At 47.8% G+C, this 14,058-nt stretch overlaps 1 protein-coding gene across 2 annotated transcripts in view; it reads right to left on the bottom strand.

Moving 5' to 3' along the window:
- Positions 1-14,058, bottom strand: part of dcdc2b (doublecortin domain containing 2B) — an 84,654-nt gene that overhangs the window by 50,657 nt on the left and 19,939 nt on the right. For both annotated transcript variants that reach the window (XR_015072951.1, XM_085962961.1), the window contains exon 2: positions 9,025-9,082. Coding sequence is in view for 1 of the 2 variants with exons in the window: in XM_085962961.1 (XP_085819087.1) it covers positions 9,025-9,082 (58 nt within the window). In the remaining variant the exon portion in view is untranslated. The remainder of the gene's footprint in view (positions 1-9,024; positions 9,083-14,058) is intronic.

The raw sequence follows: 14,058 nt of genomic DNA, 5'->3' as shown, positions 1-14,058 counted from the left end.
AGTTCGCCTCCAAGTCACACACCATCCAGACTTGGAAGTATATCGGTCGTTCCTTCATCGTCGCTGGGTCAAAATCCTGGAACTCCCTCCCTAACAGCACTGTGGGAGTACCTTCACCACACGGACTGCAGTGGTTCAAGAAGGCAGCTCACCACCAACTTCTCAAGGGCAATTAGGGATGGGCAATAAATGCTGGCCTTGCCTGCGATGCCCACATCCCATGAACGAATAAATTAAAAATAAATCTATTTATCACTTTCCCCATGGACAACCCAAAACAGCAGTTTGCCTGTTAGAGGCTTTCTCCAAGTCCAGGGCGTCATTGACTGTACCCATGTCACCATCGGGACTCCTGCCAACAAGCCAACAGCCTTCACGAACTGTAAGTGCTTCCATGGATCCTTTAATGTTTAGCTGCTATGTAATGACCATCAGCACATCATACAGGTATGTGTCTCGTTTCCTGGCAGCTGTCGTGACATCTTCATACTGTGCCAGTCTTCCATTCCCCCACACCGCCACCCCCTCAATCTTTGACCCTGCCCAGCAAGTTCCAAGCCGGCTGCTTGGGGACAAGGGCTATTCCCTTCACACCTGGCTCATGGCATCTTTCTGAAACCCATGCTTGCTGGTTAAACTGCGATACAACCAGAGTCATGGGTCCACTACAGCCATCATCGACCAGACCATCAGAGTGCTCAAGCAATGCTCCGGCTGCCTGGACAGATCTGGTGCCCTTCTGCAATACAGCCCAGGGACAGTGCCCTGAATCATGGCCGCCTGCTGCACTCTGCACAACTTTGCTCTACAGCATAGGCACCACATGGAACAACAACAACTTGTATTTATGTAGCACCTTTAACATCCCCTGGCGTTTCACAGGAACATTATCAAACAAAATTTGACACCGATCCACATAAGGAGCTATTAGAAGTAGGTTTTAAGGAGCCTCTTAAAGGAGGAAAGTGAGGTAGAGAGGCGGAGAGGTTTAGGGAGGGAATTCTAGAGCTTAGGGCCTCGGCAGCTGAAGGCGCAGCCACCAATGGTGGAGCGATTAAAATCGGGGATGCTCAAGAGGCCAGAATTAGAGGAGCGCAGATATTTCAGAGAGTTGTAGGGCTGGAGGAGATTATGGAGGTGGGGAGTGTAAAGTCTGTGGGTTGTTTAGTTAATTAATACACAGACTACCAGAGTAACTTAAAACAGGACTTTACTATTCAAAGGTCAGGGCGAATCTGCCAAATAAATCCTGACACAGCACTTATATACCGGTGTGGTCACCGTCGGTATTACAGTATACAGAAGCCAACAAAGTAGTGCCACACCTAAAATAGTTCTCTTAAAGGTGAACGGTTACATACAATGGTTTTCTTAAAGGTAGACGGATACATACACTACAATCCTCCCTTTTTAGCTTACAACATACTTAGTCCCCCATTAAACATAACATATATTCAACTTCATGTAAAACAATTCACAGGTATAATCTATGCGGGAAACAGTTTACAGATTCAGTCTCTGCGGGAACAGTTCACAGATTCAGTCTCTGGTCTTGACTCGGTCCGAACAACATCTCTGTGGTGTAGCCGGTTCACATTGCTAGCGTGACTCATCCAATAGTCTTTCCCTTGACTTAACAGCTTGAACTTCCGTCCTGCTGAACCAGCAGTGCTGACTTTTACAAACAGCTGGACTGCCTTGGTAATTTTTCCTACTTGCCAACTGATTTGGCTCCCTTCGTAGGGCCCACGTACATGATCTGGTAGAAGTGATAATGGTTTAGATGGTTATCACCTTCTGCTTCGTCTTTTTCTTTTCTGCTTCTTGGAGACTCTCGGGGCTCCCTTATCAGCTGCCAGCTGTAGCGCCACCATCTCCCTATGTTCCTTAGACTTTAAGTGCTTCATCCTGATTTCTGCACTTTGGGAGTTTTCATCACAAGCTGGGCAGACCAAGTCCTCGTAATATTCCGTGTCACTCAACAGGTCATGGTAATATTCGGTGTCGTCCTGAACTAGTCTAGCGAGAGGGCCTGCTACTTCTTCCTTACCCAACTGGACGTTAGCCGACTGTTGTTCCCTCCCTAGACATCTTTCCTGAAGAGACTTCTTCATGCGTTCATATTCATCCCGCTCTTCCTGGGTTTCCTGCAAATCCTTCACTAATGACCTCATTTGTGATTTCAACACTTCCCCTTCCATCGGGGATTGATTGATCGGGCTATTCAATCCTTCTACTGGAGCAGCTGTTTCAACATTCTGTTGTTCACATAGACGTGATTCAGCGTACTTTTGGCATCCCAGTAAAATCTGTGTTGCAACCTCAGCTATTTCCATAACTTTTGAGAGCTCCGAACTCCTTCCCTTTGAAGATTGAAGCTCGTGTTCAGATTGTTCCCATTGCAGAGTCTTGTCCCTCAGCATATGAAGGAGTTGGCTGACCGTTAACTCTTCCACGGGAACACTGTGGATCAGAGTCTTCTCCATTTCATCCACCTTTTCCTCCAATGCTTTCACCTTCTTTTCCTCTTGTACTTTGGCTTTAAGCGCTCGGAGAAGTTGCGCCTTGATGCTCTCTAGCTCATGTTCAGGGGCCATTCTTACAGTCTCTGTGTTTCTTACAGTTTCCTTTTCTTCCACTGAAAGGATTCCCAGTTGAATCTGTTCTTCAAGTTGTTGAACCTCGGTCATTGCCGCCTCATATTTGTCTTGGGTTTCCTTCAATATTTTTATGAGTTCTTGGACATCTTGTCTTTCATGTTCTGCCATGTCTTTCACCTCTAATTTCTCATCTATGGATGGAACTTCTACCGATGAGTCTGTCTTGGCCTTGAGCTCATCAAGAATTTCCTGCAGCCTTTGGACTTCTTGCTCATGTTCAACCTTTAGTTGCTCATATGCTTCTACTGAAACTAGCTTTTCGGAGGTTGCCGAGTTAATCCCCTCCAGGATTGTAGCCTGGGCCTGTTCATACTGTTCCTTCAACTTCTCAAACTCTGCTTGTAAGGAGTCGTAGAGAAGAACGGGAATAAAATCCTGGCTTCCTGAAGATTCCTCTTCATTTGCTCCTTCCTGCAAATATTCTAACTCCTGAACAGCATAAGGGAGAGGTGATCGGTAATTGGTCACAATGGCTCTATGGTCGCTCTCTGCTTGAGCTAGCTGCTTCTGTTGTCTTTCCAGATTCTCCCATTCGGTGTCATAGAACTTTTTCATTGTTTTCATCTCTTGTTCGAGACGGTAACTCACTTGTTCTACTTGCTGTCGTAATTTGAAATAAAGTTGAGTCCGAGCTCGGTGTTCGTCAGTCATGGATATGTCCGTAAACTGAACAGACTCAGAATTCTCTGTCAAACTATGTTGTCGTTGTTCGGTGGAGTTCTGCTCTGAAACTTTGTTCTTCTCTGGAGCATAAGCCTTTATGCATGCCTTCGTTCTTCCAACCTTAGTCGGCAAGTCCATTTTAGCCTTGTCTTTCATATTTGGGTTGGTCTTATCGTCATCCGTTTCAGAATCTGAGCTGATTGTCTGCACCGAGTCCTCACTCGTTATGGCTTTTAGATAGTGCCATTCCATGTCTATTTTCTTGATCCACTCCCGTCCCAGAAGTGGTGGTCCTCCCTCAGGTAGTACGTATAAGTTCATTCTTGGGTGTTCTTTACCCCCATCTCTCACCTTGACTCTTATCTTCCCCATGGGGTATACTTTATGCCCCGTGTATGTCTGCAATACGAACTTGGTATCTCTTAAGGGTATATGTGAGAATAGCCGGTGGTAATCCCTTCGATTTATGACTGATAGAGCTGATCCAGTGTCCAACTCCATTTTCACTTGGACTCCAGCTATTTTTAGCATGACCCAGATAGTTTGTAGGTCAGCTTCCTTACTCACATTGTGAATTCTCAGACTGCCCAGCTCCTGGCCGTTTGGGTCTGAGTCCGAATTCTGTTCGTCTGAACTCTTCTCAGCCACCTTGTGTACCTTGTTGTACTTTTCCTGTGATGGCTTCCTTTGGTTGTTGGTCTTCTTCCCTGACCGGCATACCTTAGCTATGTGACCCAGTTTGCCACATTTCCTACATTCCTGGTTCTTAAACCAGCATTGGTTCTGGTCGTGTGTTGTCTTCCCACAACGATAGCATTTTGTTGTACTCGAGGTAATTTGATCCACACTGAGTGCCGCTGCCTTTAGCTGCATTTCCGCAGTTCCTTCGCTGCGGCTTCGTGCGATGCTGCAATAAGGACAGCCCTGTCAAGTGTAAGGTCGTTCTCTTCGAGTAGTCGCTTTTGCGTTCCTTCCTTTGACAACCCGCACACGAACTTGTCTCGCAATGCCTCTGTCAGATTCCCTCCAAACTGGCAGTGTTTCGCTAGTCTACGCAGTTCGACCAAGTATTCTGCGTTGCTTTCGTCTTTTCTTTGCGTTCTCACATAGAATTTGAATCGTTCCGCCAACATCAACGGTGTGGGGTTCAAGTGATCCTTCAGAACAGTCACAATATCATCGAAAGTCTGATCCGCCGGTTTAGCTGGTGCTAGTAGATGCTTCAAGAGCCCGTATGTCTTCGCGCCCATCGAGTTTAGCAAGGTTATAGCTTTGTCATCTTCTTCTATTTTATTGGCCTCACAATAGATCTCAATGCGTTCCACATACGTGGCCCAGTCTTCTACCTCGGAATTAAAATCATTGATGTTACCACGCTTAGGCATCTTCCTCTCTTCCTGATAACACCACGAATTATTTCTTTAAATTTTCTTTTATTTTTTTTTTCCAAGATGGCGGTTCCCGCGAAAATGGCGGTTTCCCGCGCTTATCTTCTCTCCCCGCCCACTTCAATGGCGGTTTCCCGCTTCTGTCTTCTTCCCCGCCTAATGGCGGCTTCCCACGTTTCTTCCCTAGCGGGAGGGGTACACTTTCCCCACGGGCGACGGCCGCTGGCTTTCAGGTTCACAGCCTGCGCGTCGGCTTCAGGGCTTTCCCTTTTCTCGGCAGGGCAACCGGCGCTGGGTACACCCCGTTGACGGCGAACAGTTTCAGCCGCTGGGCTGGCTCTCGCTCGGTTCCCCTTGCTCGGGCTCTGTCGCTCTCCCGCTCGCTCGGCTCTACCGGCGCTGGGTACACCCCGTTGACGGAGAACAGTTTCAGCCACTGGACTGGCTCTCGCTCAGTTCCCCCTTGGTCGGCTCTGCCTCTCCCACTCACTCGGCTCCCAATCGCGCCTCCCAGCCCTCTCGCAGTCCGGTGCTTCCTTCCCCGGCTGCGGCTGAGTTTATCTCTTCCCGCGCCTACGCTCCCGGTCGCAGCGCTTCGTGGCTTCGGTCGCTGCCCGGCCTTTTTCGCCGGTCGCGGTCTAGCTGTCTCACGACGCCGTTGCGTCCCCCAGCCTGTCTGTACCGCGGCTTCCTTGCTCCACGCTGCCCCAGTCTCAGCGCCTCTGGACCCGACTTCTGTCCGGCTCCTTTCCCCCTCGACCGTGGTCGAGTGCACCGCCCTTATCCTCCGGTTATTCTTTTTACTTTCCCTTACTCACAGTCACCGTGGCCGCCTTGCTTCTCGTGCTGATCGGCTCACTCCTCACCGTGGCAGAAGGGACAGTCAGTGCCTGTTGCTGATGGAAGTCTTTGTCTCTAACTTCTTCTTCCTTTCTAGTTCTGCAGCCTCGAGTTTTCTCCCAGCAGAACGACGAGGGCGGTTGCCTCTTCTCTACGCTCGTTAACTGCTTCGGAAGTATTGTTGCCGCAGGGTACGATCGGACTCATCGCCACTGTAAAGTCTGTGGGTTGTTTAGTTAATTAATACACAGACTACCAGAGTAACTTAAAACAGGACTTTACTATTCGAAGGTCAGGGCGAATCTGCCAAATAAATCCTGACACAGCACTTATATACCGGTGTGGTCACCGTCGGTATTACAGTATACAGAAGCCAACAAAGTAGTGCCACACCTAAAATAGTTCTCTTAAAGGTGAACGGTTACATACAATGGTTTTCTTAAAGGTAGACGGATACATACACTACAGGGAGTGGCGAAGATTTTCAGCCCTATCAGGAGGAACGGGAGGGCACCAACACCAGCCTGCAACCAGAGGTCTTTGGCAGTGGCTAAATGACAACTGCTTCAGCTGAACTATTGCATTGGAGTGAGAGCTTGGAATTGTGCCTTCAGCTCCCCGATATCACTAAGCTTTAGTTGGAAATAATAATTAGAGCAAGTGACTTGTTATTGATTTGATCTGCTCAGAAACCAGTATTTGCACTGCCTCCAGGATTTGTTACTGTGATACTTGGGCAACAAATCACGACTGTTATTAAATGCGGGAATATGTAGGATTTATTGTGGCTTGACGTGCCTCACTAAATCACTTGTCCTAACATTAACTGTCAAAAGTTACCATTCATCTTGCTTGGAATGTTTATAAAATATACTTTTTCTATTTCTTTTTCCATTTTGCCCTCACTCCCTTACATAGGTTGACTCCTAGTTTTGTGGGTGGAAAATACATGCACAGAGACATCAGTTAACGCTGCTGCTCCAATCTTGAGTTGCGTTTATTTAAATGAAGTAGTCACTGACGTAAGAAAACTACTAGGCACTTGGTCTAAGCGTTAAACAAAGCTTTAATCAACTGTTTTACAACATGGAGGTCTAGTTGTGTCCTTCACTAGTTCCTGTTAAGAATGTCCTGCGCAAGCTGGGCCTGTGCCCGAGTATTTATACTCTCCCTGGACAGCGCCACCCGCAGGCCGCTCAGTTGATTCATGTCAGTTACAACAACAACAGCTTGCATTTATACAGCAAATTTAACAAAGGGAGTGCGTAATCAGACAAGAAAATTGATACCAAGCCAAAGAAGGAGGCATTAGGACAGGTGACCAAAAGCTTGGTCAAAGAGCTAGGTCCTAAAGAGTGTCGTAAAGGAGGAGAGGCAGAGAGGTTTAGGGAGAGAATTCAGAGCTCAGGGCCTAGTTATAGAAAGTTACAGCGCGGATAGGAGGCCATTTCGGCCCATCACGTCCACGCCGGCCAACAAAGAGCTATCCAGCCTAATCCCACTTCCCAGCTCTTGGTCCGTAGCCCTGCAGGTTAGAGCATCCCAAGTGCACATCCAAGTACTTTTTAAATGTGGTTAGGGTTCCTGCCTCTACCACCCTTTCAGGCAGCTCGAAATCAGATGAAGACACGACTGCCAATGGCAGGGTGAAGGAATTCGGGGATGCTCAAGGCCACAATGGGAGGAACGCAGAGATCTCGGAGGGTTGTAGAGCTGGAGAAGGTTACAGAGATAGGGAGGGGTGAGGCCATGGAGAAATATGGACACAAGGATGAGAATCTTAAATTTGAAGCGTTGCTGGACCGGGAGCCAATGTAGGTCAGCAAAGGGGTGATGGGTGAACGAGACTTGGTGCGAGTTAGGATACAGGCAGCAGAGTTTTGGATGAGCTGAAGTTTATGGAGGGTGGAAGGTGGGAGGCCGGCCAGGAGTGCGTTGGAATAGTCAAGTCTAGAGGTAACATAAGGGTTTAGCAACAGATGGGCTGAGGCAAGGTGCAGAGATGTGCGATATTACGGAGGTGGAAGTAGGCGGTTATGGTGATGGAGAGGATATGGGGTCGGTAGCTCAGTTCAGGGTCAAATAGGACGCTGAGGTTGCGAAGAGTCTGGTTCAGCCTGAGACAGTGGCCGGGGAGAGGGATGGAATCGAACCCGATGGAACGGAGTTCGTGGCGGGGGTCAACGACAATGGTTTCAGTCTTCCCATTATTACAACATTTAAAGTAATACCAGGAATTTAACATTTCCACAAAACTCTTATCAAAATGTAGCCATGAACTGATACTGTATGAAGGTAAGCACAGACACACTTGGCATGTTTGTTTGCAATTTCTGTGTTTCTATTTAAAAAAAGACATAAATTCATTTAAAATAAACGGGCTAATGTCTCTGTAAAAGTAATGCAGAAAGAAAATGAATAAAAACGCATGAAACATTCAAGACCTAATATTTGCATAGCGTAATTTCAAGGTCTAATACTTTAATTGCCAGACTTAGTAGTGAAGAGGAGCGTAGTAATTTACTGTGAAGATCACAAACCACAGGCTCAGGGTGTACAATCTCACAAGGAGCGCTCCATCAGATACACTTATGCACCATGAGCACCAAAACGGAACAAAGTGTGCTTCTCAGAGTGTCATTTCAAGACCTTTGTCTAAAAACCGTAAGAATGTAACATTCCAACTGTAGATCATAACACAGCACAAACATATACACTATGATATAGGTCCTATCAGTGTACTGTGCGCAGTTTTAGTCTCCTTATCTGAGGAAGGATATACTTGCCTTGGAGGCGGTGCAACGAAGGTTCCCCAGGTTGATCCCTGGGATGAGAGGGTTGTCCTATGAGGAGAGATTGAGTAGATTGGGCCGATACTCTCTGGAGTTTAAAAGAGTGAGAGGTGATCTCATTGAAACATATAACATTCTTAAGGGGCTTGACAGGGTAGATGCAGGGAGAATGTTTTTCACTAGCTGGAGAGTCTAGAACTAGGCGGCACAGTTTCAGGATAAGGGGTCAGCCATTTAGGACTGAGATGAGGAGAAATTTCTTCAAAGGGTTGTAAATCTTTGGAATTCTCTACCCCAGAGGGCTGTGGATGCCCAGTCGTTGAGTATATTCAAGACTGAGATCGATAGATTTTTGGACTCAAGAGGAATCAAGGGATATGGGGATCAGGCGGGAAAGTGGAGATGAGGTCGAAGATCAGCCATGATCTTATTGAATGGCGGAGCCGGCTCGAGGGGCCGTATGGCCGACTCCTGCTCCTAATTCTTATGTTCTTATGTTCTCTTTTAATTAATTTAAACTAAAAGACAGGGGAATGTGATATAAATGCATTAAATGCTCGTCACTAATAACGACAGCAATAATATCCATGCTAACGGTAATATATACGATTCTCAGCTGAGAAGGTTTAAGGATAAACAAAATATGGCAACGTTCTCAATATCTTATTTAAAGGAACTCACCGTTATCCCATTTTTTCTTCTGTTTCCATTAGGTTTTTGGTTCCATTTTTGCAAATAGCTGATAAAAGAAAAATTAATATTAAGCAGTTGATGAGGGAAGAAACCTAAGAAGCCATGTTTGACCAAAGAGGACGTGATGTGTGTCAAAGCAACATTTAATATTGCCTCTAAATCTGTTCCCAATAGCAAATTAAGTTTCTTCAACATCAGTGTGTTAAAGCATGACGAACAAACTACAGAGAGATGCAAAAAAATAATAATTTGATTTGATATTGACGTAAGAAAACTACTAGGCACTTGGTCTAAGCGTTAAACAAAGCTTTAATCAACTGTTTTACAACATGGAGGTCTAGTTGTGTCCTTCACTAGTTCCTGTTAAGAATGTTCTGCGCAAGCTGGGCCCGTGCCCGAGTATTTATACTCTCCCTGGACAGCGCCACCCGTAGGCTGCTCAGTATTATTTCATAAGTCTTTCTTTCATAAATGACTGATTCCTGTCAGATATCAAAATAAGTTGTTGTTGTTTCATATGAGGGGAAAAGCTTATAGTGGGATGTCTAGTTTGGCTCTCCGTTCAATGGCCTCCTGAGATGCCGAGTGGGGAAATGAGGTGCCTCCCGCAACAGATCTCAGTGGGCAGGTCAATGTGATCTGCTCCATGGTCTGGGACTCATGGCCACAGTCGCACTTCGGGTCGTCCCTCCTCTCCCACTTGTGGAGCAGGTGGCTGCATCGCCCGCGCCCTGTGCGGATTGGGTTGAGCGCCGTCCACTGTCTTCAAGGGAGGTCGGAGCCAGGGACCTCTGCTGTTGGGTCAGTGACGAGATGTTGGTTCTTTATGAGGCCGTGTGTCCCACGATTCCATCCCTCTGGACAGCGGGTCGATACCAGCCGCGTGAATATTGGCCGCTGCTTCCCAGAAATCGCGATAATAAGAAGTGATGTTACCAGGCAGTGTTCTGTGGTTTTATTAAGCTTAAAAACTACTACTCCGGCCATTTGTTATACTTACAGTCGATTACATACTGCAAATGTTGTAAACAGAATGTCATAGCTGGAGTTAGATGGGATGTAAATATTGCCACAGGAGGCTGACCTTAATTCAATTGTGACTTCACCATCACAAGTTATTGATTCAGCACCATGGTATTTAATATCACAGCTCATTGCAAGCTATGACATGCCTCTATAGCTCTTGTTAAATATCAGTTGCTGCATTTGTAAAAAAAAATGAATTACTTTGACAATGAAGCCAGCTTATGCGGGAACTGGACTTGGGAACTGAGCGAACAATATCACAATATCACAATTTGCTGGTGGTGTCAAAGTGGCAAGCTGCAATGAAGGTTATGAAAGGTCAGCGTGAAGGAAAGAAAAGACTTGCACTTAGATAGCGCCTTTCACGACCTCAGGACATCCCAAAGTGTTTTACAGCCAGTGAAATACTTTTGAAGTGTCGTCACTGTTGTAATGTAGGAAACATTAAAACAGGGTGGGCAGATAGGTGTCAGATGCAGTTCTGTGTAGAAAAATGTGAAGTAATACCTTTTGGAAGTGAGAATAGGGCTAGAAACACACCATGAGTGGTGAGATTTTAATTAAAGTAGAGGAATAGAGGGTATACAAAGTCAGCAGAAATATTTTAGGCTATACAAAAGGCAAACACAGTGTTATAAATCTCATCATCATAAAGAAACGACTCATGAAATAACACTGGACGGCCAGCTGGTGGCGCCGTCCAAGGAGTATAAATACTCGGGCGTGGGCCCAGCTTGCTCAGGGACATTTTGTAAGACAGGAACTAGTGAAGTACAACTAGACCTCCATGTTCTGAACCAAGTGCGTAGTGAGTTTATTGCATCACACGGGTCTGTGTTTCTATTTCTAGGGGCATAGCATACAAAAACAAAGAGGTAACGTTGAACTTGCGCATGACCTTAAGTTGGCCGTAATTGGAGTGTGGTTTTTAGCAAACCATTGTAGAAAGGATATAAAAGCAATGGAAAAAGTGTTAATATGAGGCAATGATGGATTTTTCTCACTGGTTAGGAAGGTGTTAAAGGGGTGGCACATGTTTAAGATAATCGCAAAAAGAATTAAAGGAAATTTAGAAAAATATTCTTTACATAGAGGGTGGTTAGAATGTGGAATTCTCTGCCGTAAATCATTGTTGAAACTGTTTATAAATACAATTAGATAAAAACAAGAATAAATTAGTTAATAAAAGTGCCATATACTTCTTAATTCTCAAATATTTTAATAAAACTCTTTTTGAGTTAAACTAACAATATATTTTCAGTTTCTTTCTACGTGATTATTTTAAAATCGTGTCCTTTCATTACAGTCCTGCCAACCAGTGGAAACATTGGCCCCAATATTAATGGGGAGCCCGGGAGGGTGCGACAAGGTGGGGGCCAAAATCGACCGAAGAGCCCGGCGAGGCCAGGGGCCTGGAGACCCTGCCAATCCCAATGGCAGGGCCTCATTAACATATCGTAGGGCCGCCTCCCACCGGCCAGCCGGCCGAATGGACATCCTGGCTGGCGGGAAGACTAGCTGCAGAAGGCCGCGGCTGGGGGCCCTTTGGGACGATCAGGCGACGGTTGGGAGGGCTTGGGGAAGGTCAGAGACCGGGAAAGCTGGGGGGGGAGCTCGGTGATCGGGAGGGCCGTGGGGGGAGGCTGGAGATCGGGGCTTGGGGAAGGTCAGAGATCGGGAAAGCTGGGGGGGGGAGCTCGGTGATCGGGAGGGCCGTGGGGGGAGACTGGAGATCGGGGCTTGGGGGAGGTCAGAGATCAGGAAAGCTGGGGGGGGGGGAGCTCGGTGATTCGGTGGGCTGTGGGGGGAGGCAGGAGATCGGGGCTTGGGGGAGGTCAGAGATCTGGAAAGCTGGGGGAGGGGAGCTCGGTGATCGGGAGGGCCGTGGGGGGAGGCTGGAGATCGGGGTTTGGGGGAGGTCAGAGATCGGGAAAGCTGGGGGGAGGGGCTCGGTGATCAGTTGAGCTGGGCGGAGGTCGGTGATCGGGAGGGCCGTGAGGGGGAGGCTGGAGATCGGGGCTGGGGGTGAGGGTGAAGATTTCCTTGTGGGGCCTGGGGAGGGGGGTGGGGGGCACTCCTGCTCCTCCTGGCCCACTATGAATGTGAAAAGAGCCACGTAGCTCAGGGAGACGGCAGCTCCAGCCCCAGATCAGCTGCCGGGAACCTCACAGGTCGTGCCTCCCCCTCACTTACTGTTAACTTGAAGTTGCGGGACCGATGATGTCTTTGGTATGATAATTGGGCCCCTGCCTGCCTTTTGTGGGATCCTTGTCCATTGTCTGATTTCTGCATGTTAAAATTGAAAGGGGAGAGAATGGGGTCGGGTTGCATGATTCTGATATTTTAACATCCCGACCCTCTTCCGTCCATTGGGGGGGGGGAGGGTGTTAGAATTTAGGCCAATATATCAATTAGTCTGAACTAAATTGTCCACCAGCTTGGTGTTTTTCCATTTATCAGAGAGATGCAATGTACATACTGGGCAGACCGTACTGTTTCCAGTGCGTACACTAATGGGATAATGACTCATTGCTTGCCTGGTGGAATGCTTTCCTTAATATTTCATGCATAAGGTCGAAATTTGGTTTATCGAGATGAGAGGGTTGTCCTTTGAGGAAAGATTGAGCCCATACTCTCTTGGAGTTTAGAAGAATGAGAGGTGATCTCATTGAAACATAAGATTCTCAGTGGGATTGACAGGGTAGATGCTGAGAGGTTGTTTCCCCCTGGCTGGAGAGTCTAGGACTGGAGGCATAGGCCCCGATTTTGTGGCTTGTGTGGGAAATGGTCGGATTCCCCCGAATGTGGGGTTTCTGACACACAAAAAAATGTGTCAGCCAGCTGCACGCAATTTTCCCTCAAGTGGCCAATTAATTCCCAGCATGTGGGAAGCCTTGCTAATTGTCCATTTCTAGTCAGAAAGCCCCACAGTATGATGTCATCATTCGTGGTGCTTTCAAGGTCCATGGCAAGCACTGCATCCTCTGAAGGCTTCCAAACGAACCATACAGGATGGCAGAGGAGCCTGCAGCAGCTGTGGCCAGTGCCAGACCCCGAGCTGCCTCCAAATTCGACGAGGCTTCACTGCAGGCATTATTGGATGGGGTTAGGGCCCACAGGGAGATCCTCTTCCCTAGGTCAGGCAGGAAGAGGCCTCCCACTGAGACCAAGGCTGCATGGATGCAGGTGTCAGCAGATGTCAACTCGAATGTGCATGTCACCTTGGCATCACACCTCTAACTCCTTCTTTTACTCCCCCACAGCACCATCCAGAGCCCCCGTCCTCACTGTGGAGGAGGAAGAGGCTGTGCAGCCAGACTCCTCAGAGGAAGCTCCAACCTCTGAGGGCGCAGCATCAGCAGAAGTAAGCGCACCCAGCACCAGCGCATTCACACCTCGGGGGGACCTTTGGGACATAGAGTAGTGTTGTCACCTGGTGTTTCACAGCTCACAAGTGAGCCTCAGCAGATTCTGGAGACAGGGACAGCAGTGGAGAGTCCTCATCGGAGGGCGCAGGACTCTGCCAGCTCAGCTCAGCTGCGCTGCATGTCGACCCTCTGCCTCTGGGTCCATCCGCAAGAGAAGAGGTGATGGATCTCCATGCACAGATGCAGGAGTCTCTGGCAGGTTTTGTCTCCAGGGTCGCTGCGAGTGTGGAGCGAATGGAGGAGTCCATAGCGACCATGAGCAGAGCCTTTGTGGAGTCATTGGCGCATGAACGCATCACCATGGAAAGGTTGGCAACCTCCATGGAGGAGATAACTCGCCAGGGTACGGAAAACATGGTGAGTGTTCATAAGAGAATGACATCTCTTGAGGAGCGTTGGCCATCTGTTGAACAGAGAAACCAGATCTTCATGGAAGTCCTTCTGAGTAGGACTGCCAGTGCAGAAACGGGTCCCCATGGCCCCCTAAAGCGCAGCAAGGTGCTCTCAAGCCACTTCCAAGCGCTGGCCCCTTCTGGCCTGTGCAGCTTCAGGTGAGTGAGCAGCAGCC

This window comes from Somniosus microcephalus, chromosome 20, assembly GCF_052327205.1.
Source record: "Somniosus microcephalus isolate GS21.2 chromosome 20, FLI_Smic_1.0, whole genome shotgun sequence".
NCBI classification, from domain to species: domain Eukaryota; kingdom Metazoa; phylum Chordata; class Chondrichthyes; order Squaliformes; family Somniosidae; genus Somniosus; species Somniosus microcephalus.
Note: the sequence above shows the minus strand (reverse complement) of the source record. Positions and strands in the feature narration are given on the sequence as shown.